Below are 22,892 nucleotides of genomic sequence, written 5' to 3'. Positions count from 1 at the left end.
GTAATAGTCGTGCTCTACAACCTAGAGAAGGGATTACCGAAGAAGAAATATTATGCGGATGAATGAGCTTAGAGCATCACAAGAAGAAGATTCCACACCACAAACTGACAAAAGGGGAAGGGATGTACCAAGACATTACACAAAAATAAATCTCCTCATCGCCTAAATCCTAAACCCTAAGTAGAATCCCCTAACCATAAGCAGAATCCCCACATCCATGTGTTCTTCTATTTTAATTAACTACGCTGACTTGGCTTACATGCTATATGAATGGTTGCGATCCATGGTGGAGACGATGTCTGTTGACGGAGTGTAATTGCAAGTGTAGTTCGATGTTTAAGTTAGTATATAATTGAAGCGAATGAGATACATAAAATTAGTCGTATTTTGATAGTTTGAACCCATTAAATGTGGTTTATATAACATTAAATATGTGGTATTAGATCAATTTAAAAGTTCAGTTCGAAATAATCATCATTTATAATAAATGCACAATGGTCACAATGAGTCCAATGATAAAGTCATTAAAATTTACTCTTCGTTAGTTTTTTTATAAATAAATAAAAAATCATAAAATTTAAAACTTGTTATAAATCTTTTTGATTTGCGAATAATTATTAGATGAGTCCGGTGGTGGTGGTTTGGTTTGAAAAGAATAGAGGAGTAAGAGAGAGCTCAAGTGAGAGGAATTTTTTATTTTTTAACTTTTAAGTTATGTTTGCCTTTAAAAAATGACAAATTAATTATGTAAGATTTTTTATTGACTCAATTATGTTATGTTGATGATTTTTTTTTATATTTTAAAATCATTTTAATAAATATTATGCTTAGGAACTCCTAGTGACAAAAAAATAATATAGGACTCAATCTATCACGTGAATCCGGCTTATCTCGTAAGTAATAGGTTGAGTCTTATTTGGTCTAAAAAATAACAAGGACAAAATAATAAGGATAGCACATAAACAAGTTAGAAAAAATATCGAATTCGAGCTGTTTTGATTTTCCGTCTTGTTGCAATGTTCATTTGATTTCAAATTGACATATCTATTTTGATATAGTACAAATTCAATCAATGATTTTGACGTTTTCAATGTTGCAGTTCTAGAAACATTAGTATTTCATACACTTCAAAAAAAATTCGTTCATATTTATAGGTTTTATAACATTTGTAGGAATTGTATTGTTTTATGCTATTAACTTGAATTTTGTGAGTTTGTTTGCAGATTAATCCTTTTCGTTTTTAGCGAGTTTGAATTGTATTATTAATCAATGTAATTTCTACTTATTTAAATGAACATTATTACTATTGAATGAATGGACAAATGGTAACCGTATGTAATCGTACTATGAGTTGTTTTATGTTTTATTTTTTAAAGAATTACTACTTAGCACTCGTCTTATGATCAATCTAATATCGTCTTCATTTCCTTTCATCTTTATTAAACTCACAATTCACTAAATTTAATAAAATTAATTAACAATTTATGATCTAAAAATTAAACCCATCAAATATTATAACGGAATTAATCAAATATAAAATTTAATCTCACACGTGATTTGTACACTATAGCCTAGTTTGAAAAATCTTCCCTTTTGATTTGTGTAGGTCTTTATCTCCTTTTCAAATTTCTTCCACTTTTAATTTAATATGTTTAGTTTACAAATCATATCCCCATCCATCTCTTCATCATTTGAACCGAGTATTTCATAGTCACACATATTTTGATAATTATTATATTGTAGTTCAAAAAGTTATTTTATTCTTTTGACTAAATTTCAAAAAGTTATTGAGTACAGCGCATAGAGTTTTATTTTATAAGACAAATTAGCATTTTAATAATTTTCAACAAAAAGCTTTTTAACCATAACTCATAACCAAAGGGCATGGAGTTAACAAATAGGAGAAAGCATCCAATGCTGTCCAAATTCCAAAATACACAACAATTTGCCATAGTAGCAAAAAACAAAAAATAAAAAGGAAAGATTCGGCTTGTTTAATTTTCTTCTCTAAAACTTTTATAGTTATTTAAAATTTCAAAATTACAAAATTTGTTTGACAATTAAATTTTTCAAAAGTGTTTTTAAAAATTGTTTTCTATTTATTGGAATAGTTTTCAATTTATTGGTTTTGAAAACTAAAAAATAGAAACAACACAAAAGAGTTTTGGTTTTGGATTTCCATATTTTCTCCAAAAAAATATTATAACGTTAACATCTTATAATTGATATAATTAAATTACAATATTATAACATTGAAGCATACTCAATTAAATTATTAGGCAATGAAGATAAATATTAAATCAAACTTATAAGAAAAATTGATCAACAATACATAGATAAATTGATTTTATGATTCTTAATGAAGTTGTAAATTTATTTTACGAAGAAATGTTTTACTAAAGTCATGTGTTATATACATAAATAACTTCATATTTATTTTATGATTAACTGTCCCAAATTTAAAATTTATTTGATTTCACAATAAAAAGTAATTATGTAGAATCTGAAAAATAAAAAATAAAATTAATTATTTCCTTCTATTTGTTATGAGATGTAAAGAAAAAGAAAAAGTAAAATACATTAACAATACTTAACTAAATGAGATCTAGGTGTTGGGTATTTAGATAGAGTAATGTCCAAAAATATTATACGCCTAATTTGATATCGGTCTCTTGACTGACTAGGTAGTATCACCTTAAAAAATAATATTTAATTTAATTAATTAATTATGGCAAACAATTGTCTCGCGAATAATTTTTTATAGTTAGTATGTTCTTATTTTTATGTATAGGATATTAAAAAAATATTGATTTTAACTAATTATTTGTATCTTGTATGATTTTAATACTTAATGTTTGTCTTTTGTTTTGCGCTTTTTTAAAATTATTAGCGATAAATATGTGTCTTGTCTTATTTTATTTATTAATGACATATATTTGTCAAGATTTTTTTTTAAATAAATTAATCAATGACAAATATATGTCATGTGTTTTTTTATGTATCAATGACAAATATTGATCCCGTATTTTTTTATATATATTTATTTGTGATAAATATTTTCCCGTGTTGTTTTTATGTATCAATGACAAATATTTGTTTTATATTTTATTTATATTTATGATAAATATGTATCACATGTCATGTCTTTTTTTATGTATCAATAACATATATTTATCTCGTTTATTTTATATTTATCAATAATAAATATTTATCTCATATTTTTTAGTGATAAATATTTATTATATGTTTTTTAAATATTTATTAATGACAAATATTTATCTTGTATTGTTTTTATGTATCAATGATAAATACTAGTCACATGTTTCTTAAATTTATGTGTTATAAATATTTATCGCATATTTTTTATATTTATTAATGATAAGTGTTTATCTCGTAATTTAAAAAAAAATTATATGTAAAAAGTATGTGTCGTGTATTTTTTTACTATATGTTGTCCCGTGTTTTTTTTTATGTTTGTTAATGGTAAATATTTGTCCCATTTTTTTATATTTTTCATTGTTAAATATGTGTCATGTATTTTTTATATGTATCAATATCATATATTTGTCCAATATTTGTACATTTATTAATAATAAATATCAATTACTTGTTTTTTATACAATTATCAGTGATAAAATTAATCATGCTTTTTATATATACATATGTGAAAAATATATGTCTCGTATTGTTTTTATATATCAATAACAAATATTTAACTCATATTTTATATATTTATCGATTATAATTTTTTTCTTTATATTTTTATTATATTTATCTCTTGAATTTTTTTAAAAATTACCTGTGAAAATTATGTGTCCCATATTTTATGATGTATCAACTAACAATATTTTTCCAATGTCTTTTTTTTTTATAAATATTTTTCTCGTGTTTTTTTATATTTTATTTATTTATTTACCTGTTACAAATATGGGTCATATATTTTATATATATCAGTAATCTAAATGTAACCCGTATTTTTTATGTATCAATAACATGTATTTGTCTTGTGTATTTATATTTATTAGTGATAAAAATTTATTTGATGTTTTTATATATACATCTATGACAAATATTTATCCCGTATTTTTTTTATATATCAATGATAAATATTTGTCTCATATATTTTTATATTTATAAATTATAAATATTTTTTATATTTATCAATAATAAATATTTATCATATTATTTTTTTATAATTTATAATAATAAAAATTATATCCAGTGTTTTTGTATATTTATTTGTGATAAATATTTCTCTTGTATAAAAAAATTTCAAAGCTGTAACATATATCTACCATTGTCAAAGTTCTAAACTCATTTTGGCAATGCCAAAATATGAGTTATAGTTATAAGTTACATGCTCAACTAGTTTATAAGTTTATAACTTATCATTTTTTTTATTTTAAATTTGACACTTATTTTTTAATTGAAATATATTTTTAATCTTTTATATATTATTTAGGCATTATTGCTCATGCAGTTACTTAATTTAATTTCACGTAACGTTTTAATTATTTTTTTATTTAGTATTTTATTTAATTTTAAGTAGCAATTTGACCCTTTATACTTTAAAATGTCAACAATGTTATCATTTATTTACATAAATTTAAAAAATTCACCATAATCTTGAAACAAAACTCATAAAATTCAATACCTATTCCAAGAAAATTCATATATTCATCAAATGCATAACTCAAATATTCAAATAAACTCATATTTTCATCTCCAACAACATCAAATTCATCAAATACAAAATAAAAATATGAGTTTATTTAAACATTTTAGTTATGAATTTGATGAAATTTGAATTATATTGAATATGATAATTAATTTTATGGATTTTGTTTGAAAATTTTAATAAATTTTTATAAAAAAATGATAACATTGTTGATATTTTAAGACATAAATGGTCATATTGTAAGTTAAAATTAAATAAAAGACTAAATAAAAAAAAAAGAAGATAAAAGACGAAGTATAACCTAAAATTAAATTAATGAACCACGTGAACAATTATGCCTATTATTTATTATAATTTAAATAAATAATTTACTTATAAAAAAATAATTTGTTTTTTAAAAAATTCAGAAATAACAATTTAAAGTAAATAATATATTTATTATAATTTAAAATAAATAAGTTAACTAAATAAATAGAAATATATCTGATTAATAAACAATTTATTTATTGTAATATTAAATTATTTATAAACAATTTCAATTTTATATTAAATATTTTTTGTATATATTTATTTTTAAAATTAATAAAATAGATAAATAAATAAAAAATATATTTGATTTATAAAATTTAAATTAATAAAATAATAAACTTTAAATTTTTTTAATAATATTTTAAACATTGATTAATAAAAATAATTTTTAATTAAAATAATTTTTTTATGTGTTTTTATATTTTTAGACTAATTGAATCATTGGTTTTACCAAAAAAATCAATTTTAATAACTATCAATGATAAACATCAACTAATTTTACAAAAAGAGTTAAGTTTGGATATTTTCACTAATCCTTATGAGTCCTACCGCCTATGCTTTTTAATGTTTAAAAAATGAACTAATAATATTTTTAGGGTATTTAAAATTACAATGTTGCCTATAAATTTTGTATTTTTGTTTTATTTAAAAATTTAGTAGTAACATACTTTAACGATTATTTAGTTGAAATATAAAAGACTGCAGGTAGAAAACAGCGCAACAAAAAAAAAAGTCGTATATAAAAAACTGCCTAAAAACCAAAAAGAAATTCTACACAGAAAACTATCAAAAATATTTAAAAATCCTACGCATAAATTGCATATAAAGACTAAAAAAAAATTATATATAAAAAAATTGTAGTTTCAATAAAATTAATATATAATTATTTATTGATCTTTTATTTTATTTTTTCAATTTCAAATATTATTAAAAAAATATGTGACAAATATTTATTAATAATAAATATAAAAGATAGAGGATAAATATTGAATACTAATTATAAATTTAGAGAAAAAAACATTAATTTAATATGTGGGATAAATGTTCAATATTAAAAAATACGAGATAAAAAAAAATATTAAAAAATGTAGGATAAATATCAAACTCAATTGTGAATGTTAAATATAAAAAATCACAAAGATAAAGTTTATTATTAATAAATATTCAAAAAACAATATATAATAATTAAAAATTATATAAAAAAATACAATATAAATATTTATTATTAATAAATATAATATAAAATATTATTTATAACTGATGGATATAATTTTTTAATTTAATTATTTTACCACTTTTACGAAAAAGAGTTAAAGTGTGGGTTTTCACTAATCCTTATCCTTATGACTCCTACCGTCTACGCTTTTTAATTTAAAAAAAAAAGAAGTAATTATTTTTATTTAGGGTAAATAAAGCAATGAACTAAAATAGATTAGTTTGCTAAATCAAAGGGGTTAGCAACAAAAATTCCAGGCTGTAATGTCGGGAAAGAAACAAATTTTAACCAGTGAGAGTGAAGGCATATGTGGTTTCTCTGTATTCCATTCTTAGCCATTAGTCATTTCCCTTTATTCAATCTCTCACACATTCTCTCTTATATATATTATCATATTCTCGTTTCATGATAACTGCCATGTGATGTGAGAGAAATAGAACCAAAAAAAAAAACAAAAAAAAAAACAAATGGGTAAAAACGGAGAAGATCGTGAAGGCGTCATCATGTCTGGGGACTTTTTCTGGTCATACACCGATGAACCCCACGCTTCTCGCCGTCGTCAGATCCTCTCCAAATACCCTCAAATTAAGGAGCTTTTTGGTCCCGATTATTCCGCATTCTTCAAGGTTTTTTTTTTTTAATCCTTTATTTATTTTAAATATTTTCTGGTTCCCTCCAATTCATTTAAAGCATCTATCTTGCATGTGTTTGGTAATGTGTATGTGTGAAACTGCATGTGGCACTGGTGAAGGTATTCATATAATTTGGTGAATTTTATAATACCATGTTATTTTAATTACACCTGGTTATGCAAAATAGCTGTAAATGTGTATTTTAATTTTTATGATTCAATGCTAAGGTCATATCATATCCAATGGAACTTTTTAGATTATGGATTTAGATTCTCTGCAGTGACTAAGAAATTCACGCAGTTATATGCAGTTTTTTATATCGGCTGTTGATATGAGATTAGACTGTTTAGATTGAAAATAGTGTATTTTTAAGTTAATGATGTCGACTGTTGATTTGAAATTGGATAGCTGAGATTGGTTATAGGGTCCTCCTGCAACTGTAGGAAATCCAATTCCCTTAGATTATATGTTCCTCAACAGGAGGAGATTGGCCAGGATGCTATATGTAATAATAGTTTATATATATAATAATAAGAATAAGATATAGTTCCTTAATCATTGATTAAAAAATAATAATTGTGAGGCAACTTGTGAGATTCATTTTTAAAGGATTATTAAAGAATTTGAGATAGTAACTTGTGGGATCTATTTTAAGTTGTTAAAGAGCTACACCATTTGTGTGGAAAGTTGGTGAGATTGTAGGGCCTGCTAAACGTAAGTGTATGTTTAGATTCATGATGAATTTGGCAAAATTGCAGCAACATTGGATTTTGTTGAAACTCCAAGTCTAGTTTTTGTAAAATCATGGTGGTACTGTGATTATGTCAAAATCACGTCAATTCAAACATGTACAAAGTTAACAACGTTGAATTGATTATTACCATTGGAGATGCTCTGAATGTAATGTTAATTTTTTTTTAAAGATGTGTAGATGGTTTTAGTTTGTGATAGGGATTTGAAATGCATTTTATGTGGATCATGGAATATGGATAGGTTTCTTTAGATCTATATTTCCTATATATTGTAGGGTGTGTGTTGATAGTTTTTGAATTTTTTTTTGTTCTGTTGCAGATTAGTGCAGTTGTTTTGCTTCAGCTTGGTACTGCTATTTTACTTAAGGATGCAGGATGGTTGAAGATACTTCTAGTAGCTTATTTTTTTGGCTCATTTCTCAATCACAATCTCTTCTTGGCTATTCATGAACTCAGTCACAACCTGGCTTTCTCAACACCAGTCTACAACCGATGGCTCGGGATTTTCGCTAACCTCCCTATCGGCGTACCAATGTCCGTAACCTTCCAAAAGTATCACTTGGAACACCACCGCTTCCAAGGTGTAGATGGAATTGATATGGATATCCCTAGTCTCGCTGAAGCACGCGTTGTAACAAATATTCTTGCGAAAACGATTTGGGTCTTTCTACAGCTATTCTTTTATGCATTCCGACCATTGTTTCTTAAACCGAAACCACCAGGTTGTTGGGAATTCATCAACTTCTCTGTTCAGATCGCCCTCGACGTGTCAATGGTTTATTTCTGGGGTTGGAAATCCTTAGCATACCTCATACTCGCCACATTTGTTGGTGGAGGGATGCATCCAATGGCCGGTCACTTCATTTCAGAGCATTATGTATTCAATCCTGAACAAGAGACATATTCTTACTATGGACCTCTGAATCTTCTCACATGGCATGTAGGTTACCACAACGAACACCATGATTTTCCAAGAATCCCTGGAAACAAACTACACAAGGTGAAGGAGATTGCTCCTGAGTATTATGATAGTTTGTCATGTTATAAATCTTGGAGTCAGGTTATTTACATGTATATTATGGACAGAACAGTTGGACCTTATAGCAGAATGAAGAGAAAGCCTAGCAAAACTGAATAGATTCATTTTTCTTTCCCCTTATGTGATGATGTCTCTCATCCTTCTTTATGGATATTCTTTATTACACTTTTGACAGTTTTAAATGTAACAGAAGAATGTACTGTAGTTTTTGACCCAGATAGCAAGTCATTTGTTCATTAGTTTACAATTGTGATCAATATATTGGTTTTGATTTGAGCTTTCCTTTATCAATATGTATTTACACATTTCACCAAAAAATGTAAAATCTACAAGCTAGAGCAATGATAGTAATACATTTGATCTAACATACTCTATTACTGGATGAATTTTCTACATTTCTAACATACTTCTTTTTTATTGCACATATTCTTTCAGTGTTTGGTTTTAGGTGGAATTGACAAAATCATAGTGATTTTGGAAAAATTACATCTACCGAAATTTTATCAATTGTACAGTAAAACAAAATATACATTTAGTAGATGAGTTTTAGGCAATTCTTATTGAAAAAGAAAATTATTTTTTTAGGATGTTAATGTAATACAGTTTTATATTACAATATATATATATATATATATATTTATAAATGATAGTATTTAGTTGAATAAAAATATTCAAAATATAAAAAACAATAAACAAATATATTTATATATTTCCACGGTTGCGGGTCAAAGTGAGTACTAATATATTTAATTCATACCTACTTAATTTTAGATGTAACTATCCGAATCTATACAGCCATATATATAGTACGAGTTTTTACCTTTTGACCTCAAATTGTGACGAAATATTTTTATCATAAGATATTATCGTATTGTCCATTTCTCTTTGTTGAGATAAAATCAAGAAAATACCATAAAAAAAAAACTTCCCACCATTCTGATGATAGAATTGAAGATATTTTTTTGGATAAAGGATAGAACTGAAGATTTAAAAACAACGGTCTTAGAGGCAAGCTATTCAAGTTGTGTTGCCACCATCATGTTTCATAACACCTCAACACGTGATTCTTGCTTAGTAATAGTAATGCCATACCGTGCTGAAATATGCGTTAAAGTGGTATTTAAACGAATATTCATCAACAACAAGTTGCTGTGGTGTAGTGGTTATCACGTTAGTCTTACACACTAAAGGTCTCCAGTTCGATCCTGGGCAGCAACATCTTTTCAACCTTTTATTTTTTCTAATGAAGATTAATCTATGATTAAATGACTATTAGTGCCATTTTAATTATTAATAATGTATTTCTCTCTCAATCTTTTTAAATAGTCAGTTTAAAAGAAAAAGTGAATACACATGATGAATTTAAAATACATAGATATATGAAATATTAAAGAAAAATAAACAGTTATTAAGGCAGGTGGGTCCACGTGCTCCATCCATGTCGTGTTACGGCATATGTTTTGGAGTGAAAATCTATTCAATTATTATTATTCTTTATGACTAGTTTCAATGCTTCAGTATCCTGTATCCGTTACTTAAAGTTTTGACAAAAGATTAAGAGAACAAAAAAAGTAAGTTTGATATACTACTTTTGTTTCTACTAAGAAAAATGGTGCCGCTACTGTGGAGGGTATTGCCTATCTTAGTACTCCTAATTTCCTTTGCTCTATTCTTCTATCAACACGATTCTCACAAGGTATTAAAGCTTCATCATTAATCACTTCACTTTTTCTTAGCCTTTTTTCAATCATCAATCTATAATTTACATGAGGAAGTTCCTAATCTTATTTTTGAAGATGTGGTTTTTGTGACTGACACAGGTAGAAGGGGATGAGTGCACTCTTTTTCCATATACTCATTACTGGATATCCAGCAAGCGTATTGTTACCTCACAAGGAATCATTTCTGGATCAGGTTTTTTTTCTTCTTCTTTTCTTATTCTTCATCAATTTATACAATTTTCTTTTTAATATTAATATGCTATTATAATTTTGTGTTATTTTGTTTTGAACTTTCTATGATAATTTATAATGGTTTTTTCCTCAATGTATTGGACTTTAAACATCTTTTAACTAAGTAAAATCTAAAACAAGCATTTATTAGAAGATGAGATTGTTGAAAAATTTACCTCAAATATGATAATTGATAATTTTAATTCTATGAAGCAACTGTTAACACAACTTTAGAAGTAAATGTTACTTCTTTTTATTTTGACAATATTAATTTTTGATATATCTTATAATTTTATTGTATATATTGTGTATTTGAAATTTTATTTTTTTCTTGACTAAATTATACTTTTAAACTTGGTCCCCTACATTTAATTCTTGGCTCCCTCCCTACACAGTCACATTGGTATTTGACTAAGCTAAAAACCCAAATTAGTCATTGAATTCTCAAAATAGTCCTTGAAGTATACAATCTACTATCATAAAAGTCTCCCTAAAAGATACAATCGTCAAAATAGTCAAAATAGTCCTGGTTATAACGTCAAAAGACTAAACTGAACTGACTGACGTTTTGATGTTTCGAGAACTAATTTGGGTTTTTTACTGAGTCATGACCAAAGTGACAGTGCCCTACACTTTCACTTTTAGGGACTAAAAAAGTGGTTTATCCAATGATTTATTGATTATAAATGTGTTAAACCATCAATTTAGTTCTAAACTACTACTCTAATTTAATTGCTAAAGTATACATAAAAAAGGGTTAGGATCATTTGACACCGCGAGGTTAAATATCATATTATGACACCGTGAGGTTAAATATCATATTATGACACCTTTGATAATTCTTAATTGCATATCGGTATTATCGTTGGATTAAAAACTACTTTTAAATAGATGATATATATAAAACTTTGACATTAATATGGAATCATTTGATATCTCAATGAAATAACATCAAAATTAATTTGTTTAACAAAAGTTCATAAGACAGTCATTTTGAAGTATATCAATGATATATCAAAGAATTTCAGATTAAAATAAACTTTTACAGGAATTATCTATGTGATAATAACTTTCAATCCAACGATCGATTTTGTAATATGTTGATATGGTAAGAATTATCAAAGGTGTCATAATTGAAGTTTGAACCCACAATATCAATTGATCCTAACCCATAAAAAAACAGATTGTCCACAAGTCCTCCCAAAAATTAAAGGGCAGAAAGAAAAAGGGAGACATTTGACTTGGAAGTCCATAAATGAAGTGGGTTGCATTGCATTATCTTATCACCAATTCATCATAGTGAATTGATGACACATATTTTATTTTTTATTGACATGTTTAATTTGTATTACCATTAACAGTGGAGATAAATGAAGGGAAGATTGTGTCTATTGTGGAAGGATATGGTAAGCAGGGGAATTCTGTGCAACAAGTACTTGACTATGGTGAGGCTGTTGTCATGCCTGGTTTGATTGATGTGTAAGATTTCAAAATCCTCTTAACATGGTTTATTTTCTTTCACTATTTTGTAGATGTACTATGTTATGAAGAAGTGTTATTATTGATTAACCCTTAAAAAATAATTAGGCTTGGTTATTGGTTGTTGTAATCTTTGTAGAAGTCATGCTAAATGAAATTCATTTGGGAATTGTATTCCAAGACTAGCCTTGAAATCAGTAGAATTGTGTTGATTCATTTTATATTATTTACATGATTTCAATTTATCATGCCCTGACTTATTATATAAATAAATTACATTGGAAGGCATGTACATCTTGATGAGCCTGGAAGAACTAACTGGGAGGGATTTGTTACTGGTACCAAAGCTGCTGCTGCTGGTATGCTTATATGTTCACTATTGCTCTACCTTAAAACTTGTTTCCATATTTCAGGATAAATTTTTATATTTTTTTCCTATGCTTTAACATGCCATAAACAATGTTATATGACACTATACATAAATTTTTGAAGTTTGGCTAATGTGCATTGCATAGACTCATTTTCCAATATTGTTTCAACAGGAGGTGTAACTACAGTGGTTGACATGCCTCTAAACAATCATCCAACAACTGTGTCTAAGGAAACACTAGAACTTAAGGTATAATAAGATATCAATCACTTGAGCACATTTGTATTTTCTTTGAAGTGTTCAAAGTTTATCTATCTTCATATGACAAAACCAATCATTTCAATGAGATAGAAGGAAGAGTTCCTTCAGAAATCAAGTTAAAATCTCATTAGCAATTAATATTTTAATATCCAGGTAAGTTGTGTTAAATTTGTTGGGTTTTATTCGTCCATGAGGTGTCAGAGCTTTTGATCTTGTATGCTCAAGGGACGGAATTCAAATCCCTTCGTAGATGATTGTAAAACGACCATTAGTGTCACTTTAATTAACAATTCCTCCTTCTCCTATTTAAAAGAAAAATTGTTAGGTTTACTCGTGATTAACCATTGAATTGAACTTGTTTTTTTTTCATGACATGAAATTCCACTTGTTTGCAGCTTGAAGCTGCAGAGAATAAAATCTATGTAGATGTTGGTATGATCCACAAAACTTCACCTTAGCAATTAGCATATAATCAATCAATTTCTCTATTATCTATTTTATTTATTTATTTATTTATATTTTCCAGGTTTTTGGGGAGGCCTGATCCCTGAAAATGCACTTAATACCAGTATTCTTGAAGGTCTCTTAGATGCTGGTGTTCTCGGTGTAAAGGTAATCATTTGAAAACTTAAAAGCATCCCCAATAAACTCTGCTTTGAGGTCAAGGACATATATAGTAGGATCAACTTCATGAACCAAAAATGTACTTCTGTTTCTCAAACAATTCTGACTCTTTTTATGTGTGTTTTTATTTTGGCAGTCTTTTATGTGCCCTTCAGGAATTGATGACTTTCCTATGACTACTATTGACCATATCAAGGTACAATCTATACTTTTAAACTATATAAAAAGTTATTTAGTAATTTATACTAAGAAGTCTCTTTTCCTATTGGCATTGTTCAATTGTTTGGCCAATGCACTTGATAGGAGGGCTTACCTGTGTTGGCAAAATATAGAAGACCTTTAATCGTGCACGCTGAGATTCAACAAGATTCTAAAAGTCCTTTGGAGCTTTACAGCAATGGCGACCCGCATGTTTATAAGACATATCTCGACACTAGACCACCTTCATGGTAAATAACTCTTTGTCTTTGCTTTATGGCAAAATATATAAATGATTAATTATGTTAACAATATGTAAGAAATATCCATCAAGTTTTCCAATTATGTCCATTAAACTTTATGAAAAACTACTAATGTTCTCTTTAGATAAAAACCAGGGAGGAGGCAGCAGTTAAAGAACTTGTAGATGTTACAAAGGATACTGTAATTGGCGGTCCTTTAGAAGGAGCACATGTTCACATTGTCCACTTGTCTGATTCAAGTGCTTCTTTGAATCTTATCAAGGTATATCCTGATCATCATTATTTAATTCATTCATGGAACTCAAATCCTTCTACAAACATTTGAAGTAATGTTTTTCCTTTTTATATTCTATATAGGAAGCAAAACGTCGCGGCGACAGCATAAGTGTTGAGACTTGTCCTCATTACCTAGCATTCTCATCTGAAGAGATACCGGACAAAGATACTCGTTACAAGTGTTCCCCGCCCATTCGGGATGCATTAAACAAAGAAAAGTTATGGGAGGCTGTACTGGTATGTTTCTGCTACACAATTAAGAGTAATCATACTTAAATTGTGTATGATCTCATCGATTTTACTTGTTTTGATCTTCGATTTAGGATGGAAGCATTGATCTATTAAGTTCTGATCATTCACCAACTGTGCCTGAGCTCAAGCTTCTTAAGGAAGGTGACTTCTTGAAAGCATGGGGTGGCATATCATCTTTGCAGGTTAGTGAATAACTCCATCCGTTCCTTTTTAATTGTCACTTTTTTAGAAGAATTTTGTTCCTACTTATTTGTTGTATTTAAGCCTCTAAATGCACTTAATTTTGTTCCTACTTCTTTCATGCATTTAGAGGCTATTAACATGTTATCCACATATAATAGCAAGTAAATGTATGCAGTTGATGATAATTGTTTATAATGCACACAACTATCAAAATTGCTTCTTGCATAATTTGGACTAAGCATAAATGAACCAAACCTCAAATACCATTGTCTTGGTGATTGCTTTAGACCATAGAGTGATCTATTTAGTAGGCAGACCCAATCTTCCTTTCCCTGGGCCCTAATAAAGCCATCTGGTTGTTGTATTAGGATTTTTTCATTGAGATCACCATGGAGAAAAGTTGTTTTGACATCCATTTGTTCTAACTCCATGTCAAAATGTGCTACCACGGCTAGAATAATTCTTATTAATGCATGTTTGACTACATGGGTGAATATCTCATTGTAGTCCACCCCTCCCTTTGCTACTAGTCTAGCTTTGAACCTAAGTTGTTACCCCAAAGCTTTAAGATTTTGGGTTGAGATGTAATGTCAAGTATCGTGTGGATCTTGGAGCATTTGGCTTGTTGCTTCTCCTGCACCCTCAGACTCCCCAGCAAGTGGTATTTGAGCCTGGTTCGGCTTGGTGGGGGAGCAAAAGTGGAAGATCCTAGTCTGAATCAAGTCTAGTGTTGTGGGTGACTCACACTTGAGGGGGAGATTGTTGGATTTCAAGTGAGTGGTTAGTACCACATTGATTAGGAATGAAGAAAATAGTGGATATATAATAGAGGTGACCCATGTACCCATTGTCCCGTTGCTTCTCCTGCACTTCCAGATTCCCTAACATTTTGACTTGTGCCAGTGTCATAGTAAATATGAATATCTGGTAGGGGGTGTATAGAGGTAAGAGGATTTTTAGTATATGAGAGTAAGAGGGGTAAATTTGTCTTGATCATACAAGTGAGAGTAAGAGGGGTAAATTTGTCTTGATCATACAAGAATAAATGTTACTTGTGGTCGCATGACCATTTTATTAAGTCACGTGCAACCTTCATTCTTTATTCTTGACCATTCGGCTTGATCTAATGGTCATGATTTACTCATCTCAATCTCAAAAAAAAAAAAAAGGTTATGCAATGAAGCTAAACAGTGTTTTGTACATCAACAAGGGTGAGTAACTATCATAGTTTTTTTCTCACTGGTTTGTGACTTGTAGGTATTTCATATTTGGCCTGACTATTGTAGCTTATATATGATATGATCTTCAAATTAATAATAATCACCTAACATATTTTATACTACTAAAATGTTGTACACTAATCAATGTTTTGGTTGAATTTGATTTCTTACACTGCACATATAATTGCTATTATGGATCTAAAGACTGACAAATGTTCTGTTGCGAGACTTGTAGTTTGATCTTCCAGTGACTTGGTCAAATGGGAAGAAACACGGGTTAACTCTAGAACAACTATCGTTATTGTGGAGCCAGAAACCTGCAGCCTTTGCAGGGTTAGAATTAAAGGTGACATGATTATAGTTTCCTTCATTGTTTTATAGGGTCAGTTGTTGTAGTTTTCTTCATTGTGAGCCAGACTTAGAATTTAGTATTAAGATTTGTGTTATTTTGACACTAAAATATGACTTGGAATATATCAAGTGCCGCAACTCATTAACCATTCATTAAACATATATAACCACGAGTTTAATGAATATTATGTTTGTTTGAACACCTAAAGTTATGGCAACAAGTGACATGTTTTCAATATGCTATAGGGGGCCATTGCAATCGGAAACCATGCTGATATTGTAGTGTGGCAGCCAGAGCTGGAGTTCGACCTTGATGATGATTATCCTGTTTTCCTTAAACATCCTGTAAGTCTAATTAATTTTTTACGAGCAATTCTTCTTTATCTTTTAATTGAACTCGTTATTCTGTTCATGATTCTAACTTCTTTGTTGAGTATAAATAAATTAAAACCTTCCAAACTTCTATATCAATATGGTGGCTGCTTCTTGCTACATCTTTTATTATATGGACGAATTCATAATATGACCATTTGGTATTCAGAGCCTGTCTGCTTATATGGGAAAAAGGTTATCAGGAAAAGTTATCGACACTTTTGTTAGAGGAAACCTTGTCTTTAAGGATGGTAAGCATGCTGCTGCAGCCTGTGGAGTTCAAATTCTAGCCAAATGAATTGGTTCAAAACTGGTAATCACCATAACTTCTCGTCTCAATTTCTTTTAGTTTGCCGATGCTTATCGTGATCCTGATTTATGTTCTTTTTGTTAGATGTTATTCGCCTTGTGACATAAATAAGAGGCGGAAGTAGCTGTTGGCATCTGTGATTGAGCTAGATTTTCTTCTTCTCATATACTAATATTGTAGCTTGTATTATTGCCATAACCGTTTGGGGACGCGGAGGATATTTATTCTAAACTGAGTTCTTAAAATTTCTCATTTCTTCGTTAGTTTTTTATTTATTTTTATTATCCAGTCCATTGTCGTTTTGGACGATATGTTCTGCATTTTTGTTTGAACTCTAGCCAACATTGTTGATCTTAGACATCACTATGGCCACCTGAGACAAGTAGCAGAACCATGGTTTGCAGCCTTTTAAATTGTTGTTCACCGCTGAGAAAGTATAGAAATCAAATTCAAACCTGTTTTAATAATAACTAAAATATTATACGGATTGTGATTGTGTATCCCCTACTTCAAGTAATAAAATCTAGACACTGCAAAACTTTTTTTCTGGAATGCATAGGTAGAAACATATGTTTAATTTGTGTAAGTATTTTTATTCAGCAATTATTGATAATATGTATTAGCATACTTGCTGTTACAGTATCATGTGCTAATATGTGTTAGCATGTACAAACATAGAATTAAAAATTACTTAACTATCATGCTAAGAAGTAAGAACTTTGACCACTTTCTGATTAATTTAATCATCAGAAGGGGCAATAGCTGTAGTCGTAGACATCTTATCGTTTTGGTCAAGTCCTAATGTTTTGCTAGTAACTCTAGGTGGAGGGTACCGACTATTAGTGGAAAAGTCTAGATTAGCCTTTGGAGGAACCAGAATAGCTTCAAAGAAATATGTCACACTTAGAAAGAGCAAAAATACAAATTATGTTGCATCTTGTTGTGTCCATTTTTAGATGTCTCATTTCTTGTGAATGTCATAGAAAGAAAGTATAGATCCTTGTTTAGTTTATAATAATGTTTGTAGTGCCTTCTACTTAAATGAGAATGTCCAAGTAAGAGTCAATACAATAAACTTACAAATAATATCAATTAAATCTAAATAAAAACTATTACAACGTCAAAATAAACAAAATAAAAACTATCACAACATCAAAATAAACAAATTAAGAATTATTATAAACTAAATTTAAATAAAACATAGCTTATCCTACTTTATTACTTGTATTCTCTTAATTAAAATTATATTTTGTTCACGGTGTTTTAATTACCTCTAATTCTCTTCAAATCCCAGATGTTTGGGGAAACAAAAATTAGGTATAGCAAGGATTTTGATCACTCCAAAAATAAAATAAACACAAATTTAAAACTATGAATGAAAAGAGTAAAAAAATCTCCCTTAAATAGCATTAATTTAATTATTAATAAATAAAAATATATTTATTATTTTAATAAAAAGTGAACATAAAAAATAATATACAGTCCCAATTTGTTTTTTTTTTCATTTCTTTGTTACTATTTTTTTTTTTTATGAAAAATTTTTAAGGTGAAAGGAGGGTGTCCAATTCTAAAATAAAATTTTAAAGTCTATTAAATACTTATAAAATAATTTAAATTTGTCTTCCTTCGATCACACTAACAAAAATTGAACTTATAACATGTTAGATCCAAAATCCTTGTTTTTATGTCAACACATATGTATCTTATAATATTTAAACGATTTTTTGGCCATGTTTGTGACATAAACATATTACTTATATTGATTTAGAATTTTTAACAAGAGATAGTTTAAATATGCATTTTTAAGTCTAAAAATTCTATATTTACCTAATTTTCAATATTAATTATTTTTTTAAATCATAAGATCTAATTAATATTATATATATTATTCTCAAAACATTATAAAAGATTTAATTAGTGACTCATTCCAATCAACAATCTATTTTTTGACACTCAAATTGAATTGTTGACTGATTCAAATTTTAAGGTACTATAACATTGCATAGAGAATAATAGTAAGATCCGTATTTTTTATTATAATAATATTTTTATATCTTTTATTATTAAAAAGTTATTTCTATATATATATATATATATATATATATATATATATATATATTTATTTATTTAAAATAAACATTTGTTAAAGTATTTTTTTTCACCCACTGAACTACTGTCCTAGACTGATGTCCACGTTATTAATTTCTTTTAGGGACCATATATATACACAGTATAAAATATCTTCATTAGTTTATTATTATAAATGGACTATAGAAAAATTGCCCCAAAAATATGACTTATTTGATAAAATTGCAAAAATATTGTTATATGAATGTATACTTAGGGCCCCCTCAACAAATTATTCAACTGTCTTAAAGTTCGGCAAAATAAACATTAGCTGACTCCAAAAACTTTGTAAAACCACAAAACCATTTGCCATTTAAATCTTGAAAATGATTTGAATGATTTTGTAATGCTCTGATTGTTTATTTGTGCATATGAGTCTCTAAAAGGGGAACTTAATCAATCGTGGTGGTTGCTCTCGTTGATTAACTTAAAAATTTACAAATGTATGTATAAATATGTGTATGTATGTTTATGTTTTATTGCGTGTTATGATGATCAACGGGTTCTTCTTTTATATTTTCTTGTTCTGTTTAACACTTATCTTCTCCAAACTAATTTAACTTATTATATTTTATCTTTTTTTCTCAACTTCACAATGTGTGTCTGCAGCAGGAGAAATATTCTGCATAAGAATCACTTGCATGCAACCTGCATTTTTCTAAGCAAATTGGCATATGCTTAATTGTGCGAGATTATATTATACCCTTGTGTTTTTGTTGCTATCAAGATCTTTCTTCATTCTAATTAACTAATACCAAAAAATGGTTTCTCCAGTGCTTATCGATCAATGTGCGAAGAATGCTATAGCTTCTCTTCTCATCGCATGATATATGAACAAAATAAAATGTTGGTGCTAACACCTATGATGGAAGCCATTAAGTTGAGTAAATTTGATGTGATTTATTATTGGGTAGGCTGTTAGATGATGTACTTGTGTAATCATTGATTGTTTTGGTGAACTAAAGTAAAAGAATCTCATTGTTATTGAAGTTGCCGTGGAAGAACGAGTGAACGACACTGTCAAAAGTCCCACATCGATGGTTTTGGCAAGAGAAGAAAAAACTTTAGTTATAAAAGAAAAATAAGTGCCACGGAAAAACATACTTACCTGGATGGGGTCTATGGATGATCAATAAGGTCCATGTCCTAAGTTGGTGACCTCCATTGCACTTTGGAGGGGTGTCCGCTTAAGGTGTTCTCAGGTAGAACAGCCTACATCATAATTTGTTGCAGTGGGGGCCAGCGTTCGCGCGGCCCCCTTCCTATTCAGTTCAAAATTTATATTTCTCTAAAAGAACGACGAAGTAATACACACTCTATGGTGTATAGAATTTTTTTTTATCACCATGTTTTGTAAAAATAATTAAAATAAAATACTATTTTGAGAGTTTGCATTAGTTAATTTTGAAATATATACCTTTTAAAAAAATCGTGATTATTATGTTGTTAAAAGAAATATGTTGCATCTTGTTGTGACCGTTTTTAGATGTTTCATTTCTTTTGAATGACGAAAGGGTTTTGTTTGGGGACTAGCAAATCTCATAGAAAGAAAGTACAGATCTTGTTTGGTGCATTTAACTAGTGGTATTGGTGTGAGTAGAGAAAAAATGTATCTATTGTCTCTCACAAAAATGAGTTTTGTATGTGCTTTTGAGGTGGCGATTAACACGGGGAACAAAGATTTTATCATCATCATTGTATCAATTACCTAATATATATATGATAACTTGACACCATGGTGTTAACCGTAATATTATGACACCGTTAAACGGAAAACTACAATCATATATAGATTATTTATATAAAATAATCGATATTAATATGAAATTATTTAATGTCAATACATCAAAAATAACTTATTTAATAAAAGTTCATAAAATATTTATTTGTAAGTGTATAATAGATATATAATTTTTTTTTCATACTAATATAAAATTTTATAAATATGATTTATGTAATCATTGGTTTGAATTTAATAAATTCTGTACTACAGTTATGTGATAAAAAATTATGGAGAAAATTTTGATTCTTGACTAAAAATAATTTTTTTACCACATTTTGTTTACCATCCAATCATATTTCATATTAGATAAAGTTTATTTCTCTAAAAGATCGGAAGGTTAAGAAAATATCAAACTATTTTAATATGTTTCTCATATATTGTTAGAAATACATTAATTCTTCATATAAATAAATTTAAAATATTTATATTAAAGTTATATAATAATTTTTTTGGTACTAATGATTTATTTTTCCTTCTTTTTTCTTCAAATCACACACTTTAGTCTCAAATAAAACTTTATTGGTATTGTTCTTATTAAAAAAAGGAGAAAACAACAAAGATTGGAAATGAAATCAAACAAACATAGAGTTGGAGAAGAAGATGGTTGAAGGCACTGCAAACATTCCTTAAATGAGAATGCCCACGTAAGAGTCACTACAATAAATTTACAAATAATATCAACTAAATTTAAATAAAAACTATTACAACATCAAAATAAACAAACTAATAATTATTATAAACTAAATTTAAATAAAACAAAGCTTATCCTACTTTATTACCTGTATAACTTGTATTCTCTTAATTAAAAGTATTTTTTGTTACGGTGTTTTAATTACCTCTAATTCTCTTTAAATCCCAGAAGTTTGGGGAAACAAAAAGTAGGTATAACAAGGATTTTGATCACCCCAAAAAAAAACTAAACACAATTTTAAAAAAATATTATGTTCTCTTCATCAATCTCGTACAAAACACATGCCAATACTTTGTTTGGTTTATGTAAAAAGATAGAGAAAAAAAAGTAAAATAAATTATAACGAAAATAAAATTAGTAGAAAGTGGAATGGCAATTTAGTGGTTTGGTATGAATGAAAAGAGTAAAAAGTGTTAAAAATCTCCCTTAGATGAGATAAATGCTACTAAAATTATATAAATGGTGAATAGTCCTCGTCTTATAAATTGATTTTACAAGAATTATGTAAAGTTTGACTTAAACGTAAGAGGTGAATAGTGTTTATTAAGTGTCCATGTTGAATAAGATAAGGTCTATATACTACATCCTACAAGCCGGTTATTTGAAAATAAAGTATCACTTTTACATAACGACACAATTATTTATATTCAAAAAATTATGTGTACTAACGAGAAAAAATAAAAAATAAATTTTTTTACTTAATTAAAGATAAATTTAACAATATAACTAGTGAGAAGGATAAAGTTATTTTAAAAAAATTAAATTAAAATCTAGTATAATTAGTTAATTATTAATAAATTAAAAATGTTTATTATTTTAATAAAAAGTGCATAAAAAATAATTTACAGTCCTAATTTATTTTTTTTTCTTCATTTTTTTTGTTTCTATTTTTTTAATTAAAAGATTTTAGAGTGAAAGAACGGTGTCCCACTCTAAAATAAAAAAGATTTTAAGATCTATTAAATACTTATAAAATAATTTAAATTTGTATTGCTTCAATAACACAAACGAGAATTGAATTTGTAACATGTTAGATCCAATATCCTTATTTTTATGTTAACACATATGTATCGTATAATATTTAAATGATTTTTCGGCCATATTTATGACATAAACATATTATTTATATTAAATTAGAATTTTTAACAAGAGATCATTTAAATATGCATTTTTAAGCTTAAAAATTTGTATTTAACTTATATTTTGTTAAAAAATTAAAATTAATTTTATAATATTTAAATAAAAAGTCATTCAAAAATGTAAAACATATGCATTAAATTGATTTAAAAGTAGGAATGAACAAAAAATTAAGACTAAAAAATTCATAATTATTTTATAAAAATTAAAATTTTATATAATTAAAAAATTGTTAGTTTATATATTATCAACTCTCTGTACTTATAAATGATATATAATTAATTGTTGAAATGTAATAATATAAAGTTGTTGGTGTGATTTATTTAGTAAGTTTATTTTGAGATGATGAATTGAAGAAAATAAATGCTCATTAGATATTAACATTAAAAAATTAAAAATAAATGATATGTATGTAGG

The 22,892-nt window shown here is 27.5% G+C and overlaps 2 protein-coding genes and 2 non-coding genes across 5 annotated transcripts; all 4 read left to right on the top strand.

Moving 5' to 3' along the window:
• The first annotated feature begins 6,488 nt into the window (after positions 1–6,488).
• LOC101512972 (sphingolipid delta(4)-desaturase DES1-like) lies at positions 6,489–8,913 on the top strand. Its single transcript, XM_004485693.4, has 2 exons — positions 6,489–6,829; positions 7,907–8,913. The coding sequence occupies exons 1-2, from the start codon at positions 6,671–6,673 to the stop codon at positions 8,723–8,725; spliced, it is 978 nt and encodes a 325-aa protein (XP_004485750.1). The 5' UTR covers positions 6,489–6,670; the 3' UTR covers positions 8,726–8,913.
• Positions 8,914–9,771: 858 nt separating this feature from the next.
• On the top strand, positions 9,772–9,844 carry TRNAV-UAC (transfer RNA valine (anticodon UAC)). Its single transcript has one exon. It is a non-coding gene; the product is annotated as a tRNA-Val (tRNA).
• Positions 9,845–10,116: 272 nt separating this feature from the next.
• On the top strand, positions 10,117–16,989 carry LOC101512564 (allantoinase). 2 transcript variants are annotated; one of them, XM_004485692.4, is made up of 16 exons: positions 10,117–10,322; positions 10,447–10,540; positions 11,940–12,057; positions 12,343–12,416; positions 12,600–12,676; positions 13,084–13,120; positions 13,215–13,300; positions 13,449–13,508; positions 13,616–13,761; positions 13,909–14,035; positions 14,131–14,286; positions 14,373–14,483; positions 15,940–16,050; positions 16,302–16,400; positions 16,597–16,740; positions 16,822–16,989. In XM_004485692.4, exons 1-15 carry the CDS (start codon positions 10,236–10,238, stop codon positions 16,723–16,725), a joined length of 1,512 nt encoding a protein of 503 aa, XP_004485749.1. In that variant the 5' UTR covers positions 10,117–10,235; the 3' UTR covers positions 16,726–16,740; positions 16,822–16,989. The 2 variants fall into 2 exon arrangements, with proteins under 2 accessions (XP_004485749.1, XP_012569063.1); XM_012713609.3 differs by having other exon boundaries at positions 10,186–10,322; positions 10,423–10,540.
• A 2,975-nt stretch (positions 16,990–19,964) lies between these two features.
• Positions 19,965–20,125, top strand: LOC113785250 (U1 spliceosomal RNA). Its single transcript, XR_003471392.1, has one exon. It is a non-coding gene; the product is annotated as a U1 spliceosomal RNA (small nuclear RNA).
• The last annotated feature ends 2,767 nt before the right edge of the window (positions 20,126–22,892 follow it).

This window comes from Cicer arietinum, chromosome 1 (assembly GCF_000331145.2).
Source record: "Cicer arietinum cultivar CDC Frontier isolate Library 1 chromosome 1, Cicar.CDCFrontier_v2.0, whole genome shotgun sequence".
NCBI classification, from domain to species: domain Eukaryota; kingdom Viridiplantae; phylum Streptophyta; class Magnoliopsida; order Fabales; family Fabaceae; genus Cicer; species Cicer arietinum.
The sequence above is the reverse complement of the archived record's forward strand: the minus strand, read 5'-3'. Positions and strand labels throughout refer to the sequence as shown.

Bases quoted from the DNA above. Each gene is read 5' to 3' on its own strand.
- LOC101512972 (XM_004485693.4), top strand. From the start codon at position 6,671: ATGGGTAAAAACGGAGAAGATCGTGAAGGCGTCATCATGTCTGGGGAC. The intron at 6,830-7,906 runs GTTTTTTTTTTT...GTTCTGTTGCAG, and splicing joins ATTATTCCGCATTCTTCAAG to ATTAGTGCAGTTGTTTTGCT.
- LOC101512564 (XM_004485692.4), top strand. From the start codon at position 10,236: ATGGTGCCGCTACTGTGGAGGGTATTGCCTATCTTAGTACTCCTAATT. The intron at 12,417-12,599 runs GTATGCTTATAT...TTGTTTCAACAG, and splicing joins TACCAAAGCTGCTGCTGCTG to GAGGTGTAACTACAGTGGTT. The intron at 13,121-13,214 runs GTATGATCCACA...TATATTTTCCAG, and splicing joins TAAAATCTATGTAGATGTTG to GTTTTTGGGGAGGCCTGATC.